Source organism: Hemiscyllium ocellatum, chromosome 19 (assembly GCF_020745735.1).
Source record: "Hemiscyllium ocellatum isolate sHemOce1 chromosome 19, sHemOce1.pat.X.cur, whole genome shotgun sequence".
Lineage (NCBI taxonomy): Eukaryota > Metazoa > Chordata > Chondrichthyes > Orectolobiformes > Hemiscylliidae > Hemiscyllium > Hemiscyllium ocellatum.
The window spans coordinates 32015322-32035501 of record NC_083419.1 but is presented as its reverse complement, the minus strand read 5'-3'; the positions used below and the strand labels follow the sequence as shown (position 1 = coordinate 32035501).

Genomic DNA, 20180 nt, shown 5'->3' with positions numbered 1-20180 from the left:
TATGCAAGAAGGACACAATTCTGACTTAATCATAGCTGCCCATTAGAAAAAGAACACATCCAATTGGAACACATAAACAAGCATTTGGCATAACATCTTATGTACCAGTAGATAAATAATCACTTACATCAAGCCTCAAGTCTAGCTCCAGGTTTACTGATCGTAAAACCCAGAACAGAGATGGGGCACAATGTTAAAAGCAACATACCAAAGTTGAGTTAGTTACCTGTTTCTTCTGGGGCTGCTACTTGGCGTCAATATGGAGATGAATCACATCAGGCTCAGTGTTACCTAGCCTGCCTGGTTGGAACATTGTAGGTGTGGATTAAAATAATAGTCAGTTGCTTTTGCTTATACTTAGCCACCACCATTTTAACACTGAAGTTGTCAGGAGTGGAGATTCTGCCTGCTACAAGTAATTAGGATGCACATCAGTAAGAGAAAGCTAACTTGGGATTCCAACTACATTGCCAAGTGTCATTGCCATAAAAAACTGAACGGAGACATGAGCAGGATGGGAAAAACTCTGCTATTTTTTTCTCTCATAAAAGGTCTCCTTATGGGCCAGGACGAACAGGTATGTTCATCCCAGCCTGGCAGGGAAATCTTGCACCTCCACAATCCCTAGCCTGAATCCAAATGCATTTTCCATTGGACCCCACCCAATGACTTACCCTCATGTCACAGACTATTCTTCTGGAATGCCAATGACAACGATTTGAGGCAAAAATCTCAGTCCTGGCTGCGTAACCCCCCACATTAACCCCTCTGGCTTTGGGCAGGAGTCTGCACACCATCATTTTAAGTGAGATTCAAGAGTTCAGTGTAGGCATGTTTCTTCCTGATGCCACCATTGATGCTTCCTTCTCCTGGGCATCTACATGCCTTGCTTCCATCTGAGGTTAAACATCTTGGGAAGGAGATGGTAGAAAAGCAACTAGTTGATACTGCCTAACTCTTCCATTCTTCTATGGTATATCCTACATAATTCTGGATAAATGGTAGTTACTTGTAAAGTACCTTTACAATATGTTTTCTCTTTGTGCTCCATTTATCTTTGTAATAACATATAACCAGAGCATGTGGGAGTAGGCCATTCAGCCCTTTTAGCCTGCTCCATCATTCAACATGATCACAGCTGATCATCCAACTCAGTACCCTGTTGCTACTTTCTCCCCATGCCCTTTGGTCCCTTCAGCACTGAGAAATTACAACGTGAATTTGCTACCAATTTATGTCAATGGCAGTTTTGAAAATTGGTTACCTTATTGGAGACTTTAAACTTGAATTTTCTTTGAAAGAAGATGGGAATAGTGGAAATAAGTCAATTTATCTAAAATATTTGGTCATTTTGGTACAATATGAAGAATAAAATTTAAATACTGTTTAAAATAATTTTCCCTGTTTTATAATGCCAACTAACAATTATTTTTCTTTCCAAAGACTTCTGTGTACATTGGAAGCTGTTAATGCCACACAAGATTATAATCCCATCTCTGTTAATTTAACTTTGAACAAAAGTTTGACGACACTTGCGTATGGCTTTCATATTGTGGTAAGATATGGAGTTCACTTATTTTTTACAAATATTTTTTAAATAGCTCATAACAACATGAGAGTTTGATAATTGTGCTAACCTTAATCAAAAACTTACCAAGCTTGCTTTTGAGCAGCAGTCTGTTTTGCACGCTGTAACTGCACTTCCACAATCCGTTTGCATATCATTTCCACCTTGTCATCACCCAAGGAAGTGAGATGTGTTAACATTGTCATACATTAACCTCTGCATTGACCTGTAAAAATGTTCACACTTTGAATGAAGTCCAGTCTATTTATCACAAAGTGATTCTTGGTTTCTTCTGAATGTTGACATGCTAGCAAAAATGTGCATGTATCAATGAGCACAAAAATGTCCCGAAAAATTAAGATTGTTCAATTTAAATTGGAGAAAGCTCTCGAGATGAGGTATGCTTACGGAAAATATGTCAGAAACATGTATATTTTGCTGTAAGGTGTCCAGTGTGAAAATTAAAGGGAACCTTCTAAAATCTCTTCTTCATAGCTGTCACAAAAGTAGTGACATTTAATTGCCATTTGATATACTGAAATTTATTGAACTGGAATATTGCTGAGAAAGGGTACATTTGTCACAGCCTTCATCAGGGCAGTTCAAAAGAAATACTATATGAAAGGATAGTACTGATTGGTTGGCAAGCGTTCTCTGATTGGTAGAAACATTGTCATGGAGAATGCACCAGCTAATGATAACTGACAGTTACCTGCTAAACTTTGTTTAAATTTTAAACCAGGCAGGTTCACGGTCGCTCAGAGCATTGCCCTGAGAGATTAACCAAAGAATACTTGTCACCTACTTTGTTGAGTTGAAAAAGGTGCATCATATGCACTTTTTTTAATGTCTTCAAAGAACAGAATCCTGTATTTTAATGTATGTTAAAACACATTTCAAGACTGATAATTCTAAATTAGTTGTCGGTATATTTCTTCATGTGCTCAGGATTACTTAGCAAATGTGGTCCAATCATGGAATCACACCTAATGTTGGACACTATTGTGAGTGTGACCAGCAGGACAAGGAGATTTCAGCCAGTCCAAGGAATATTTGTCACTGAGTGGATTGTCTTCCAGACATTGTTGATTGTTTTTTCACGAGTGCATCCCTAGGAACAAGATCGAGACAGGCATCATGGAGTTGCTCAGGATAAACATGATAAACCACTGCATCTCCTTTCAGAGCTTCATTGCAAAGGCACATTCCCCAAGGAGTTAGACAGTAGTCCCTTCCCCACCATAGCAACCTGAAGGGCAATGTACAGAGGTGCTGAGACACTAGTTATTTAGAGAGGATTTGACAATAAGAGCCTTTCTCTGTACCAGGCGAAAGTGATGACTGTAGATGCTAGAGATTAGAGTCGAGAATGTGGCATTGGAAAAGCACAGCAGGTCAGGCAGCATCTGAGGACCAGGAGAGTCAATGTCATTCCTGATGAAGGGCTCATGCCCAAAACGTCAAGTCTCCTGCTTCTCGGATGCTGCCTGACCTGCTGTGCTTTTCTAGCATCTGCCGTCCTTGTTTTTACCTAGTTGATTTTAACCCTACTGCGAATCCTCTTGTAAGGATGCCTGCCTTGAAGAAGTTTTCCTCCCTATTCCTGATGAAGGGCTTTTGCCCGAAACATTGATTTTCCTGCTCCTCAGATGCTGCCTGACCTGCTGTGCTTTTCCAGCAGCACTCTACTCTAGACATTGGTTTCCAGCATCTTCAGTCCTTGTTTTTACTTTTCTCTACATCAACCAGCCTATTTCTTGAAGTTTGTTTGTAAGTTCTGACAAATAGGTACTCTGCCAAATGACTTTGGCAATTGGCTCAGGAAACCAACCCAAAAGGTCTACCCTTTATTTCCCTTAGGGTATTCAGGATGTTTTGTGCTGAACACTATCTGATGGACTTGTTGTCAAAGGTGTTTTTCTGTTTTGAATAAAACAGCATAGTCCAAATACTTGGAGCATTCTATGGAAACATGGCCAGATACCTATCCCTTGCAAATTCAGAGATAGAGAGAACCTCAGCATGTCATGGTCCTTGGTATTTGTATACTGGCGGTCTATGCGCAGCTTAATGCAGTTGCACATACAAGTAGCCATTAGAATGAGAGTGATATTGGGTACGTTTTCTCCCCTTGTGCCTAGGGGGCTCATGCATTGTGTCCTTATGAATATGGTCCATTTTCAATCTCCAGATAAAATGGAAGGCGGCAAGGGTGAATGCCATAGTTCAGATGTGAGGAATAAGCTAGACATACACTGCTTGCAGCAGCACAGTGAGAACATCTTACACCTGATGACCAAGTTCTTACCCACAGCGGAGAGAGAGTGTTACTCCTGCATGCCTTGTCATTGTTTCAACATAGTAACTTGCTCCTCTCTGAATAGTGAATGATATAAAGGGTCAGTGAGCCAACTTCCCAAAGAACATGACTTCACTTTATTATGATTTAATACGGATCCTAAGGCCCATTCAAGCTGTTCACGGATGTTTATTAGTCTGCGCATTGATATTGAACCGAGAAGACAATGGTGGTATTGTCCGTGTACAGGGAGATTTTAGCCTGAATGCTGCCTGGATCTTGGATTGCCACTTCTGTTTACACTCTAGTACTTCCTGATCCACTCAACAAAGGTTTCTGTACAACTCATGAACAGGAAGAGGAGAGAGAACAACCCAGACAGACTCCAGATTTGATTACAAAGACTTTCAATCCCCACACATTGAGCAAAGTAATACTACTGATGTTTGAGTAGGGCACTTGCATCTAATTATGGATTCTTTCTTCAAAACCCGTTTTGGAGATAACTTCTATTTTGTAGCTGAGTGAATTTCTGTCAAAGGTCTCCCCCTGGTCCTGGCTGATGAAGCAAATGTCCCCATCATGCAGAAGGGCATTGATTTCCCTGAACAAGCCTCTCCTAGATCTGCCTACCAGGTACAGTGCAGGTCTGATCAGAGTGAGGATTGCTACCTGCAGAGCCGAGTTGACCTGGTTGGCAGTGATCTTGGATAGATTTTGTAGTTGGTATTGATCATTGAGAGGAGCTACCAATTTATCCCATCTCCTCTTTCTGCTCATTGATGGTTGATGACCTCGATCCTCATGGATTCTGACATGCTGCCATCCAAAAGTTTAATCTCAGATATCATTTGCAGGTCTTAGCCCATCCAGTCCCACAGAGTAGAATATAAGTCAGCCAGTAAGCAGTAACTTCCAGAAGTTTTACTCTTCAAAAAGGATTGAGAACCTTAGTCAGCTCATGCAGAGTTAATGGTCTGTCCAGAATCTCCCAAATATTGCCATCTAAGACCTCAGTGAAAAAGAATAAGAATAACAGAGAGATCATGCTGTCTGTAGCTTCACATCATACAGACTGGCAGACAAGGTTATTCTAATTACCAAAATATCAGATTGTGATGACTCAACCTGGCATGATAGCTTGTGTTATTGAAATAAAGCACAGTTGAGAAACATGGATTCTGTTTATTTGTGGATCTCTAGTGGGATAATTTACAGCTGAACTCATATACAAAGATGGTTTATGTCTAGAAAACTAAAGTGCTGAGAATCTATGGCCTTTGGTCACATGCAAGTTGACTCATTTATGTGTTGAATTCTTAAAGCAAAATCACTCCAAAGCCGATAATGCAACATGTTTTTTTCCAAAGATAGATTACATATTCTACAAGTAAATGCATGTAAACATTGGTAAGTAGCAAAAATTATTTATACAGCAAAAGGGATTGTAAAATTTACAAGTACAGAAGCTTAAGAGTCCACATATAATTTTGGTGAATTGACAACTCTTCTAGATACTGTTGTGTGTAACCTCTGGAAATGTGGATTTCATCCTTGACTATAGACATGTTGTTAATGTACAGCATGTTATCCTGGTGATCCATCATTACTCATTACCTGGGTATGCTTTCTGCTTTTATTGCGCACCGTTGGCATAATGTGCATTTGCCTGAGTTGGTTTCTGTTCCTCCTCAGCATTGCTCCGTTAGTTGTCGTGACTTCATAAGACTTGAGCCAAATGCACACTCTCTGGGTAACTAAGTACCCATTGTGGATGTGGAACTCTGATCTTTTTATCTTTCTTGTAGTCAAGATAATTCTGCACCTGTGTGCTGGCCATGCATCCTCTTTATCCTCACATGTTTGTTACAAATTGCAACCTGGATCTCAGAGAATTTGAATAAATGTTCACTTGGCAAGATTATTCCCATTTAGGTAAAAACAATGACTGCAGATGCTGGAAACCAGAGTCTAGCTTAGAGTGGTGCTGGAAATGCACAGCAGTTCAGGCAGTATCTGAGGAGCAGTTAAATCGACGTTTCGGGCAAAAGCCCTTCATCAGGATTTTTCTCATTTGCCTTGGGAACACAGATCTCGACTGACAGTTGTAACCCCACATCCAGAGGTGTAGCTCGGTGGTGTAACTTGCTGACATGAAAATTGTAGTTTTACATCCTACACTACAGGATGAGTGATTAAACAGAACAAACCATTTGCTCATGAGGCCATTTGATCTGGGATAACGTGGAGATGACATTATATGGTTCATACTTCATTTAGCACACATGTAACCAAGAGGTCAGACCTTATATCGCAGCCCATTGTCAGTAAGGATGTTTTCAGGTGTACTGAATAGACTGAATCAGTATGTCTGCCATGTTCTTTACCTGCCTGACAATTAGAAATTTGAAGAAACAATTGGTGCCAAAAATGAAGTAATCCCCATTAGATGAATGCTGATTTTGGACTAAGGAACTGAGGGAATCTTGTGCATAGGAAAATAGGAACAGGAGTAGGCCATTCAGCCCAATGCAATTATGGCTGATAGAGCACTTCAATGCCTTTTAGTCAGACCAGCAACCCTGTATGTAACTGCTAATCAGAAATCTATCGATCTCTAACAGACTCAAACACTGAACTTCCATGGTCCTATGTGGCAATGAATTCCAAAGATTCACAATCTTCTAAGTAAAACAAAACTCCTCATTATCCTCCTTATTTTAAATGTTCTTCCTGGTTCCAGATTCCCCAATCAGTGGAAGCATCTTAACTGCATTTATCCTGTCTGTCCCATTTAGTATTTTGTAAGTTTCAATGGATCACTTCTCATTCTTCGAAACTCTAGAGAATACTGGCCCATTTTGCCCACTCTCTCTTCATACAATAGTCCTGCCATCCTGGCTACATGTTTGGTGAAATATCATTGCACACCCTCTACGGTAATAATAGCTTTTCTGAGATAATGTGATCAAAACTGCATATAAGACTTCAATTAACCAGTACTCATATATTCTTACAATAAAGGCTAGCATTCCATTAGGCTTCCTAATAGCTTGCTGCACCTGTATGTTAGGCTTCAGTGACATCTATCTCCTTTTGTGCATCAACACTTTCCAATCACTTACCATTCAAGAAAAACACAACACATCTGTTCCTCCTTCCAAATTGGATAACCTAACATTTTTTCTATATTATTTTACATCTTCCATGTTCTTGTCCATTCATTAAGCCTGTCTAAATAATCCTGAATGTGAAAAGATTTGGTCAAACAATACAAAGTCCCCAATTTACCCCAATTGAATAACCCAGGTTAAAACACTCACCAGGTTTCTGTACTTAACTGGAAAATATTACCAAGAAATTGTCTTTAACCAGTGGATACTAGGAAATCTGAGTTGCTAAAGTATAATTCTATAATTTCTACTCTATTCTTTATTAAAATGCCCCCTTCATAAATAGACAGACACAAAAAACTAGTCAAGACAAGAAAAGATATTGAGGGTGGAAAAGAAAAGAAGAAATGGGAAAACGCAATTCAAAAGTTCCAGTGTAGACAGGATTTGATTAATTACTTTATTTTTCTTCCTTTCAATTCCCAGCTGTTGACGTAAGGTTTTAGATTATATTACATTACATTCCCTACAGTGTGCAAACAGGCCCTTCGGCCCAACCAGACCACACCAACCCTCCGAAGAGTAACCCACGCAGACCCATTTCCTTCTGACTAATGCACCTAACACTATGGGCAATTTAGCATGGCCAATACACCTGACCTGCACATCTTTGGTCTGTGGGAGGACACTGGAGCAAACCTACACAGACACAGGGAGAATGTGCAAGCTCCACACAGTCGCCAGAGGCTGGAATCCTGGTGCTGTGAGGCAGCAGTGTTAACCATTGAGCGAACATGCCAATGTTGTTTTTACATTGCTGTACCTCTCCCTGTATTTGAAGGTATTTTACTTCTCCTTGATTAGGGGATATGCAGAGAAGTAAGTGGAAGACAGATTTTCTAATAACTCCATATGAGAAAGAGAGAGAAAGATAGGCAGAGAGAGATTTTTCATGCTTTTGTTTTGCAGGTTAGATGACTCTCCACTGTACTCACTTACACAAGCCATGGTCACCTATTCAGAAGCCAGTCAGAATGTCATTGTCAAGCAGTTTTCCAACAACTCTAAACCCATTGCCACCATGGTATCTGTTTCTGCTCTCACATTTCCCAGAAAAAAAAACACAACACTGTTTACAACACACATTGTGCTCCAATATACATGATTTTCTTAAACTACAGCAATCGCTTTGCACAGTCTTCTTGATTTAAAGCAGTGCATTCCCTTTTTTTTAGTCTGCAGTCCAAAATGTAAAGTAAATAAAGAGATGTTTTAGAACGTTTGTAGAGCAGAATGACCACTTCAAGAGAGAAGGTGAAGAAAATTGGTAGGCAAAGATAGATGGAGTCAAAATTCTCAAAGAATATCGAAGACATTAATACCAAGAACTGTTTAGTTGGAATTTTCCCAACAATAAATGATGCTTAGTCTGAATTCTTTTCTTTCTTTTGGACTTGGGGGACAGAATCCAGCTATTAGTCACATCTCCCCAACACATGGCCCCAAATCAGGAGGATCCACACTTACCCTTACAGGGAAATACTTGAACTGTGGAAGTAGAAGGCAAGTTTTAATTGGAGAGAAACCGTGTGAACTTAAAAGGTATGTTTTCTATTTTCTATAAACATATATTTTTGAAAGGAGAACCTAAAATGTTATGAGTGCAAGATTCTATTTTAAAATCTCCCATTTGTTTAAAAGCTTGCATTGATTTGAATGAAGGTTCAGGTGTTGCATAAGCAAAATATTGTGGATGCTGGAAATCTGAATTAAAAATAGAAAATGCTAGAAACAGAAAAAAAGTATGTTCATTTTTCTCTCTGCAAACATTGGCACAGATCTGAGTGTTTTGCAGCATTTCTGTTTTTTTATTGCAGTTGTTACTTGTCGCATTCATAGAATCTTTGTACAATGATGTGATAATGCAGTTATTCTGTTGAATTGTAAATGGCCAAATAGGGATATAAACTTGGGCGTAAAGGTGCTGTTAGAAGACACAGCATTTTGTTCACAGCTTTTTCTAACACCCAGCAAAGATTGTAGTCTGATAGTCCAACTGCCCCATCTACTGTTCCACCAGAAGACTGTCACAATTTACTAAATAATAGCAAGGTGACTATAGTTAAGAATCAAATTAGATCTGTTTCCTCAGAGTTTATTATCTTATTATTAGCAATATATAACCTTCTTGAGAAAGGTCATTGTACGTCTTATTAAAGAAAATCTTGTATTTTGCCTTTTCCTTCTTCTTTAAGCTATCAGTATTTTCTTATGGGGTGTTAGATAAAACCATTTGTTAATCAGAAGACTCACAACATCAATAGAACTGGTGGAATTCAGAAGTAATCATGTCTCATTGTAATTTTAGAACATAGAACACAGAAAAATACAGCACAGAACAGGCCCTTCGGTCTACGATGTTGTGCTGAGGATTAATCCTAATGTAAAATAAAATAACCTGACCTATGCACCCCTCAATTCACTGCTGTCCATGTGCATGCCCAGCAGGTGCTTAAGTGTCCTTATGATTCTACTTTCGCCACCACTGCTGGCAACACATTCCATGCATTCACAACTCTCTGCATAAAGAACCTACCGCTGATATCTCCTCTATACTTTCCTCCTAGTATCTTAAAACTATGATCCCTCATGCCAGTCAATCCTGCCCTGGGGAAACATTTCTGGCTATTGACTCTATCCAAGCCTCTCATTACCTTGTATACCTCAATCAGATCATCTCTCTTCCTCCTTCTCTCCAGAGAGAAAAGTCCAAGCTTAGTCAACTCTCTTCATAAGACAAACCCTCCAGCCCAAGCAGCATCCCAGTAAATCTTCTTTGCACCATCTCCAAAACCTCTGTATCTTTCCTATGGTAGAGCAATCAGAACTGGACAAAATATTCCAAGTGTGGTCTCACCAGGGACTTGTAGAGCTGCATCAAAACCTCGCAGCTCTTAAATTCGATTTCTCTGCTAATGAAAGCCAAAACACCATATGTTTTTTTTAACAACCCTATCCACTTGGGTGGCAACTTTGAGACATCTATGTACTTGAACACCAAGATCCTTCTGTTCCTCCACACTGCCAAGAATCCTGTCTTTAATCCTATATGCAGCATTTATGTTCGACCTTCCGAAATGCATCGCTTCGCATTTATCCAGGATGAACTCCATCTGCCATTTCTCAGCCCAGCTCTGCATCCTGTCTATGTCACACTGCAGCATGCAATTGCTCTCTATACTGTCAACGGCACCTCCAACCTTTGTGTCATCTGCAAATTTACTAACCCACCCCGCAATCTCCTCATCAAGTCATTTATAAAAACTACAAAGTGTGTAGGCCCAAGAATAGAGCCCTGTGGGACACCACTCAACACTGACCTCCAGGCAAAATATTTTCCATCTACAACCACTCTGTGCCTTCTGTCAACCGGCCATTTCTGAATCCAGATAGCCAAATCTCCCTGTATCCCATACCTCCTGACTTTATGAATGAGCCTACCATGGAGAACCTTGTCAAATGCCTTGCTGAAGTCCATATACGCCACATCCAGTGCTCGACCTTCATCGACCTGTCTTATCACTTCCTCGAAGAATTCATTAAGATTAGTTGGACATAACCTGCCTTTCACAAAGCCGTGCAGACTGCCTTTAATTATACTATGCTTTTCCAAATAGTCATAAATCCTATTCCTCAGAATGCTTTCCAAAACCTTGCTGACAACAGACTGGACTGTAATTGCCAGAGATTTCCCTATTACCCTTCTTGGAAAGAGTAACAACATTCGCCTCCTTCCAATCCTCTGGTACGACTCCCGTGGAGAGTGAGGAAGCAACGATCTTCACCAGTGGCTTAGCAACTTCCTTTCTCACTTCTCAGAGCAGCCTAAGATAAATCTGGTCTGGCTCTGGGAACTTCTCAATCTTAATGTTTGCCAAAATTTCCAGCACATCATCTTCATCAATCTTGATTTGTTCAAACTCATATCCCAGCTCCTCAAAGTAGTCATTTATAACAAGGTCCCTTTCCTTAGTGAAAACTAAGGCAAAAAACTCGTTTAGGGCTTCCCATTTTTGCTCTGACTTCACAACGTGTTCCCTACACTATCCCTCATCGGCCCTACATTCTCCCTGATCATTCTCTTATTCCTCACATATGAGTAAAATGCCTTTGGGTTTTCTTGAATCCTTCCTGCCAAGCCTTTCTCATGACCCCTTCTGGCTCTCCTCAGTCCATTTCTGAGCCCCTTTCTGGCAAGCCTGTAATCCCCTAAAGCTCTGCTAGATCCTTGTTTTCTCCACTTTACATAAGCTGCCTTCTTTCTTTTGACGAGAAGATCCTCTGTTCTCGTCATCCAAGGCTCCTTAATCTTACCCCTTCTTACCTATCTCATAGGAACAAATTCAAGCTTCACTCACAACAACTGCTCCTTAAACAGTCTCCACATGTCTGTGGTGCCCTTTCTGTGGAATAATCTGTATTTCCCAACTCCTGTCTGATAGCATCGTAGTTTCCTTTTCCCCAATTAAATATCTTTCCTGGGTAACTGCTCCTTTCCCTCTCCAAAGCTGTGGTAAATGTGAGGCAGTTGTGGTACATGTCACCAAAGTGTTCTCCTACCGCGAGGTCTGACACCTGTCCTGACTCATTGCCAAGCACCAAATCCAAAATGGCCTCTCCCCTCATCGGCCTGTCTACATACTGAGTAAGGAAACCCTTCTGAGCACGCCTGACAAAAACGGCTCCATCCAAACCATCTGCACTAAGGAAGTTCCAGTCGATATTGGGAAAGTTGAAGACACACATAATAACAATCCTGCTACACCTGCATTGTTCCAAAATCTGCCAGCTTATCAGTTCCCCAATCTCTCTACTGCTATTAGGGGTCTTAGAAAACCCCAGTGAGGTGGCTGCTCCCTTGCTGTTCCTAACTTCCACCCATACTGACTCAGTAGACAAACCTTCCTCAACAACCTTTGTTTCTGTAGCTGTGATGCATTTTATGATTAGGAATGCTCATATTCCACCCTCCCTGTTCTTTTTTAAATGTTCTAAACCCTAGAACATCTAGTAACCTCCTGCTCCTGTGAAACCCACATCTCCGTTATGGCTACAACATCATAGCCCCAAGTACTGATTCATGCTCTGAGTTCATCATTCTTATTTCTGACACTCCTTGCGTTAAAGTAGACACACTTTAACTGATCCCTTTGTTTCATCGCGTGAGAAACCTTCCCAATAGATTCACTACATCCTGTCACTGTCCCATCTATAGCTGCCCCCCTCTCAGATATGTAGCTGCGATTCCCACCCCCCTGCCAAACTAGTTTAAACCCTCCCGAATCAGACAAGCAAATCTCCCACCCAGAACATTTCTGCCCCTCCAGTTCAGATGTAACCTGTTCGTCATGTACAGATCTCACCTTTCTCAAAAAGCATCTCAATGGTCTAGGTATCTGAAGCCCTCCTTCCTACACCAGCCTCACAGCCACGTGTTAAGTTGCATTCACTGACTGTTCCTCACTTCACTATCTCATGGCACCGGTAGCAAGCCCAAGATCACTACACTACGCGTCCTGCTCTTCAACTTCCAACCTAGCTCTCTGTAGTCACTTTTCAGATCCTCAATCCCTTTCCTGGCTATATCTTTGGTACCAATATGTACCCCGATTTCTGGCTGCTCACCCTCCCCCTTCAGAATCCTGTAAACCCGATCAGCAACATCCAGGACCCTGGCACCTGTGCAGCAACATACCTTCTCGGAGTCCCATTCCTGGCCACAGAATCTCCTGTCAGTCCACCTAACTATTGAGTCCCCTAGTACTAGTGCTTTTCTATTCTCCCCCCTTCCCTTCTGAGCCACAGTGCCAGGCTCAGTGTCAGAGACCTGATAACTACTGCTTTCCCCTGGAAGGCCATCTCCACCAGTGGTACCTAAAACAATATATTTATTGTTATGGGGAACAGCCACAGGGGATCCCTGCTCTATCTGTTGGTTCCCTTTCCTCCCTCTGACTATAACCCCCTGTCCTTATCCTGTGTCTGAGGAGTGACCACTTCTCTGTACATCTCTAAACATGCAACTGCCCTATCCATAATACACCACTAATCAGAAAGCACACACAGGACTAAACAAAGGAAGAGAAGGAAAGGAAAATAAAATAAGAAAACCTGAAAACTTTACCGTGTTTACAGACTCTTAGTAAGGTTAGAGGAGGTGGGTGGGAGGGAGGCCGTACCGTGTAGGGTCTCAGATTTAGATCTCACCCACTTAAACATTTCCCTGCAGCCCTGGTTTCTCTCCACCCTCTCTCCTCACCGCTCCGCTGACAATACCTAATTAATTTCCATATTCAAAGCATTATAATAAACGCTCATTCAGTTTATTACCATTTCAGAAGCAATACTCTGGTCCTTTGCTGATGTCTAGCACACAGTGATAGTTTTATTGTTAAATTCAGTCAGTGGAGACTGGATGGGTGTTAATATGTATCATTACCCAATATTTAGTGATATTGACTTTTCAGAGGTTAGAAAGACAACTTTACCTCAGCAGTGTTGTCTGGGTTATTGTTAAACTCAATTGGTTAGGACGTTATCAAATGGAAGGAGATATTTGCCATTATTTCAATTAAACAGTCTGTGCTAGTCACGTCCAGATTTCCTTTCTTCCCTTACTCATAAATGTTGACTGTTGTTTCTTTTAAGTCTCACAAGCAGTTACTTCCTTTTGCTCCTCATGCCATATTTATCTACCATGATCAATTCTACAGGAACTGATTCTTTCACAAATAATGCTGGCAGTACCTCACACCAGTGTCAGCTATCTGAGCAGGATCCTTGTCACTGAGCTAACTGACTGTGGAGGCCGACAAAGCTGAGCCCAATTTCATTGTCACTCCATATCCAATTTTGTCTGATGTTTACAAGCGTACATTATTCAGCAGAAGGCAGTGACTCTTCATCAAGAGCAAAACATTATTTCATTTTTATTTTCCTTCCCAGTTTCAGATTGATGGGGTCAATGCATCATCTTAACCTTTTCCATGGCAAACACCAAATAATTTTGCACTAGCGAGGAAATAAGCCTGGAATTGTGTGGTCTTTGATCTTTATAGTTTAGTGATACTCTGACTTCTTAATGCCGATTTTTCTTTTTTTCTGTATATTATTTCCAGCATCTCTGAAACTAGGATTGAGTGTACTACTCCTGCCCACACAACTGCACTGACCCACTCTGTGGTTTTAAAAATAGACTCTGCTATCCGTGAGGTCAAAAATGCTTTCATGTACGTGGAAAATCCATCTATCCATAATATTTATCCAGTTTGGTCATTTAGCAGGTAAGATATACTCTGTAACTGAATTTTAATCTTTTTAAGATTATTCACTGGGAGCTGATAATATTCTCTTCATTTCAGTGGAGGCAGCACAGTTACAGTAAAAGGAGCGAACTTGAACTTTGTACAATCCCCACTGATGGTAATCACTGTACAGCAAATACCAAAGACTTTTCATGTGGTAGGTTTAACATATATTTCTTACATGATCTGACCAACTATTATTGTTACACAGGAGATCAGCACAGGTGTTAACTATTCACTATTCTAAATTGTTCTGACATTTTGTTCGATCATGGCAATATGCAGATAACCTTCATTTACCTGCATGGTTCTAACTTTCTTAATGCCATTTCCAATAAAAATCTGCTACTCTTAAGTCTCGAAGAGATCAATTGATCCATTAACTGCAGACTTTTAGGGGAACGATTTATTTACTAGCCTTTACTGCTAGGGGGATGACAGGTTAAGAACAGAGAAGTCTTGTTACAACTATATAGGTTATTGGTAAGGCTGCACCTGGAGTTGAGCATTATGGTGAGCTACACGAAGGAGGAGTTAAGACCTGGGGCAGATCAGTCAGTGTCTTGAGCAGTTGAATGACCTACCCCTTTTCCGATTTCTTGTTTTCTGTGTAGAACACCAACCTGACCTGAAATGTTACCTCTGCTCTTTCTCCATTGATGCTGTCTGACCTGCTGAGTATTTCCAGCTTTTTCCACTTTATGTTTCAGATGTCAGATATCTGCCGTATTTTGCCTTTGAAGTAGTGATCCTGGATTTGATTTTGATTGTAGCTACAATGTAACCCATGTTAATCTCTAGAATCTCATTGAATAGATAAGTAATTGGTGAATGTGTCCTTCAAAACTGCATAATGTTAATGCAGATGACCTCAGCAGAGCACATTGAATGCATTTAAACACTGGGGGCTAGAAGTTAGTCTGCTTCATTTCTTGTTAGTGGGGTAATGAATCTTGGCCCTCATACCTGTTCCACCGGAAGTAGGCAGTGTACAAATTTCAGTCTGCCTCCTTATTAAAGCTGAATGCAACCCTTACTGCTGACTGGGGCCCATGTTTAATATGGGGCCTACTATTGTATGTTCAGCTAACTTCTAGCTCTTAAAGGCATGTGTCCCTCTTAAATTGGTGAATAGAACGTTACTTGAGATTGATATTGATGCATTATTTGGATGACGAGTATGGAGATACAGGTCAAGGAGAGGGCCTGGATTCACAAATACAGCACTGGAAGCATTGGTGACCAAGGTGGCCTGAAGAAGAGAGACCTAACCCCACAGAGAGCTATGAATCCCTTGAGTCAGAACCTTTGACAGGAGTGGGAGCAGGTAACAAGAGGTTAAGAGGTATAAAAGTGTCTCATATGTGATGGTGAGTTTAGTTGAAAGGGGCACATTTAATCAAGGTGGAGGTACCCCACTTTGTTCTCACTTCCACTTCAATTAAGCACTTGATGGAAAGACTCATGGACAGCATTCTCACTGTACCACAGCTGAAGCCTTTAAGTGACAATTGCCCAGTTAAGGGCCTCGTCTTGCCACCATTGGTATTAACACAGTAGTGAGGCGATGGCCTAGTGGTGTCATCACTGGATTGCTAATCTAGAGATTCAGGTTACCTGGAAAGGCAGGTTTGAATCCTACCAGGCAGGTGGTGAGATTTAGAAACTCATGATGGCCATGAATCCATTGCTGATTGTCAGAAAAACCCATCTGGATCACTAATGCTCTTGAGGGAAGGAAACTGCCATCCTTACCTGGTCTATGTGTGACTCCAGACCCATAGCACTGTGGTTGACTGTTAACTGCCCTTTGAGAACTCAGGGATGGACACTAAATGCTGGCCTAGCCAGTGATGCCCTCATCCTGTAAACGAACAAAGAAAAAGAGAGAGCAGGGCATCTTGCCATGGGGGGAACAATGCCAGAAGGATTTGTTACCCCTAGAAATTTTGATAGGTACCCCTACCCTACAGAGGTCCTTCAAGTTCCCATCTCCCATCTTCCCTGCAACATTTGAGTCCTTGACAACCACCACCTCCTCCCACCATTATTTAGCCTAGCCTGGGATCCAGCAATGAGGCAGGCACTAGTAGAATGCATAGGGATGAATAGTTTGTATAATTGGGTGTGATGTTGGATGAAGATGCCAATGAGAAGGTTTTCATACGGATCTCTATTCTTAGATGGTAGCCGAGGGAACACAGTGAATGGCCATCTCAGTCAGATATAAGAGAAGGCAATGGTTAGTTCATTGTGGTTATGGGATGTGGTTTAGTTGTAGAGGAGCCTGTTAATGTACTTTTAGACAATTAATGTAGTTAGAAAGGGTTCAGGTTATTTCTTCCCTCTCTCACTCTTGTACTGCCTCCTCCCAAGGTGGCCTCCAGATGTCTCATGACATTCTCTTAGTCACAATGTCATGGGGAACAGAGTGGACCCCATGAATTTTAAGGTGCACCCTGATCTAAAATAGAGGGCTCCTCCAAATGGCAAAAAGTGCCGTTGCTTCAAAATGCCAAATGTTTGCTCAGCAATGTTTTGTATGATTTATTTCTGCTCTATCTTGATGTGATGGCATGACAGAGTGATGCGGACTAAGGAATTGGGCTTATGGGTCATCTTCCAGATGTAGATATGTTAGACCTTTTTGTCTTCAAGAATCCAGCCTCTGGCTCCTGCAGCATGCCCGAAGTAAGTCGGTATAGCTAATTGGTCCAGGGTGAATGCACTATGGCTGCTCCCAGGATAATGAGCATTCACCAAACTCTCATTCTTTGCAATGATCACACTATTGGAAATCCATACTTTAGATAATTAATGTAGTTAGAAAGGATTCAGGTTATTTCTTCCCTCCATTAGATACATTGGTGAAGCCACATGTCCTTTCCTCTTGCTTGTTCCATCTCAATGGGATGATCATGTAATCTCCTCCTCTGGAATAGATGACCTCAGTGACCCCCCCCCCCCCCCCCACCTGTACTCCAACCATCAGTGTTCTGGAATATGTTGACACTGTCTTCTATTCCTGCTTGGACCCTCGAACCTTTAATTCATTATCTCTCGCAGGGCAAACACCGCCTTAATATGAGTCTCTAAATTGGTTTGTAGAACTTGAGTCTCCTTGAGCACTGAATTAGGTGTTAGTAGAAGAAACTTTTAATGGGTATAATCTTTTTCTCCTCTTCCTTTTCACAGAGTTACCCTTGCTGTAGTCTCTTGTCAATCTTCTAGTCAAAGCGCATTGCAACCACAGCCCCTGTAACTCATGCAGCACTTCCTGTCCTCTCCATGAACTCCCAAAAACAAAGCTCCCAGAACACAAAAGCTGTTACACAGTGACACTTAGACACACTTGACCAAAGGAGAACTAATGCAAAAGCACCTCACCTGTAACCTGTTGTCTGACCTTTCAGATAACAGTAAAAAGTGAGGTCTGCAGATGCTGGAGATCAGAGCTGAAAATGTGTTGCTGGTTAAAACGCAGCAGGTCAGGCAGCATCCAAGGAACAGGGAATTCGACGTTTCGGAAAAAGCCCTTCATCAGGAATGAGGAAAATGTGTCCAGCAGGCTCTGATAATGTATTTCAGATAACACTACTGCTTGGCCATGCTTGCATTTGCACACAGGTTTTCTGAGTGTGGTTTGAATACATTGAATTGGTCTTGTTGCTCCAAGTTTGCAAATAGAGCTTCAAATCAGGACCAGTTTAGTTGCAGTTTTTAACACACGCACTGGAGGCCCAGATGATTATCCTTACTAACGTAGGTTGTTACACGGGCCACACGAGAAGCAGCAGGAAGTGCAGCACAGCTTACTTGAGCCTTCAGGTTCCATTGTGCTATCTACAGCCTTGCTGTGTATGTGAATTTCATGCCAAAATTAAAATTAAAGATTGATTTAATCAGCCTTCCACAGTTACATTCCACTGGGTTTATGCTCTTAGGCATTGATGCCTTAAGTTTTGAGTCAGGTTACATTATTGACAGGTTCCAGCAGGTTACTGGTCTGCAGTTTCAACACCTTGCACTGCGTAAGGATCTGACTGAGATATCAGAGGTGAACAGATTTGAAAATAATTTAATTGAAAACACAGAGTTGCTCAGGATGACTCAGTGGTTACACAGTCACAGTAGAGTTGCTTAGTTCTGGATATGGGAGAGTAATAGGAAAAAAATTGAGAATCGGTTTACAAGAAATTTCCTCAGAGATAGAGCAGTGAATGCTTCTTGATTGCTCACCTAATCCCCACCCTCTCATTTCTCAGAGCACCAGAAAGTTCTCTTGCCTGTAGTGAACACATTGAGGAAACACATGGACTGGGTGAGCAGATAAGTAAATCTGATTAGCATGTGGTTTGGGCAAGTAATTGAACAAAAAGATTGGAATCATTTGGTAGGGAGGGTACTAACTGCTACTGAACAGTCAGCCAAATTGGTAGGCCAGGGAACAATTAAGACAGGTAGAAAAACACAAGCGTTATGAAGCATTCACAAGTGGATCCATGTGAAAGAATGCTGACAAGTACCCGGCCATCATTTTTTTTCTATCATGGGTTAAGGGAATTGCTGGCTAAGTTGCTATTCATCCCTAATTTCTGTTGGACAGGGTGGCTTGCTGGGCCATTTCAAGGACAATTTAGAGTCAACCATATTGCTGCGGGTCCAAGGTGACCTGCTACAGACTAAAGTTTAATGGAACAAACTGCCTTCTGATTTGTTTTCCAGTCAAAAGTCATCAAAAATTTGAGTTCTTATAGCATAGAAAGAGGCTCTTCAGCACATTGTGTCTGTACTAGTCATTAAATATCCTTTTAGCCGAATCTCATTTTTCAGCATTTGACCCATAGTATGCTGTGGCATTTCAAGTGTCATCTAACAAGCTCTTCATCTTCAAGGTTCCCGCCTCGACCACCCTTTCAAGAAATGAGTGCCCATGACTTTCTGGGTGAAAGAAAAATCATCTAAAATCTCTTCTAAACTTCCTGTACCTTACCTTAAAACTATCCCTCCTATTAAGGGGAAAGTTTTCTCCCTATCTACGCCCCTCAGCACTTCATACACCTCAATCAAATCCTCTCTCAGCCTTCTCTGCTCAAGAAGAACAAGTTCGGCATCTCTAGTCTCTCTTCCCAGTTAAATTGTTCCAACCCAGGTAACATCCTGATGAATCTTTTCTGCAACGTTTCGAGGGACCTGATCAAGTGTATTTCTGTATATTGTGGGAAGTTAGCGATCAAATTGTGGGGCCCCTTGCAGAAATATTTGTATCATCTATAACCACAGCTGAGGTGTCAGGGGACTGGAGGATGGCTAATGTTGTACCTTTATTTAAGAAGACTGTAAGAAGAAGCCTGGGATCTATTGACCTGTGAGTCTGACATTGGTGATGGATAACTTGTTGGAGCTGATTCTGAAAGATAGGAATTATTTGCATTTGGCGGGGCAAGGATAGATTAGGGATAGTCAGCATGGCTTTATGTGAGGGAAGTTGTGTCTCATAAACTTGATTGAGATTTTTAAGGAAGTAACCAAAAAATTGATGTTAAAAATCACACAACACCAGGTTATAGTCCAGTAGGTTTATTTGAAAACACTAGCTGTCGGATTGCTTCCAAATAAACTGTTGGACTATAACCTGGTGTTGTGTGATTGTTAAAGTTGTACACCTCAGTCCAACACCAATGCCTCTAAATCAAAAAGATTGATGAGCACAGAGCAGTAGATGTTGCTTACATGATCTTCAGCAAAGCCTTTGACAATGTCCCACATGGTAGACTAATCAGTAAAGTTAGATCACATGGGATTCAATGTGAGCTTGTCAATTGAATACAAAATTG

At 41.2% G+C, this 20180-nt stretch overlaps 1 protein-coding gene across 1 annotated transcript in view; it reads left to right on the top strand.

The window, feature by feature from the left end:
• The window catches only part of met (MET proto-oncogene, receptor tyrosine kinase), a 125748-nt gene that overhangs the window by 80033 nt on the left and 25535 nt on the right, over nt 1–20180 (top strand). Inside the window, exons 7-10 of the mRNA XM_060839800.1 lie at nt 1444–1555; nt 8445–8581; nt 14158–14322; nt 14401–14500. Of these exons, the coding sequence (XP_060695783.1) occupies nt 1444–1555; nt 8445–8581; nt 14158–14322; nt 14401–14500 (514 nt within the window). The remainder of the gene's footprint in view (nt 1–1443; nt 1556–8444; nt 8582–14157; nt 14323–14400; nt 14501–20180) is intronic.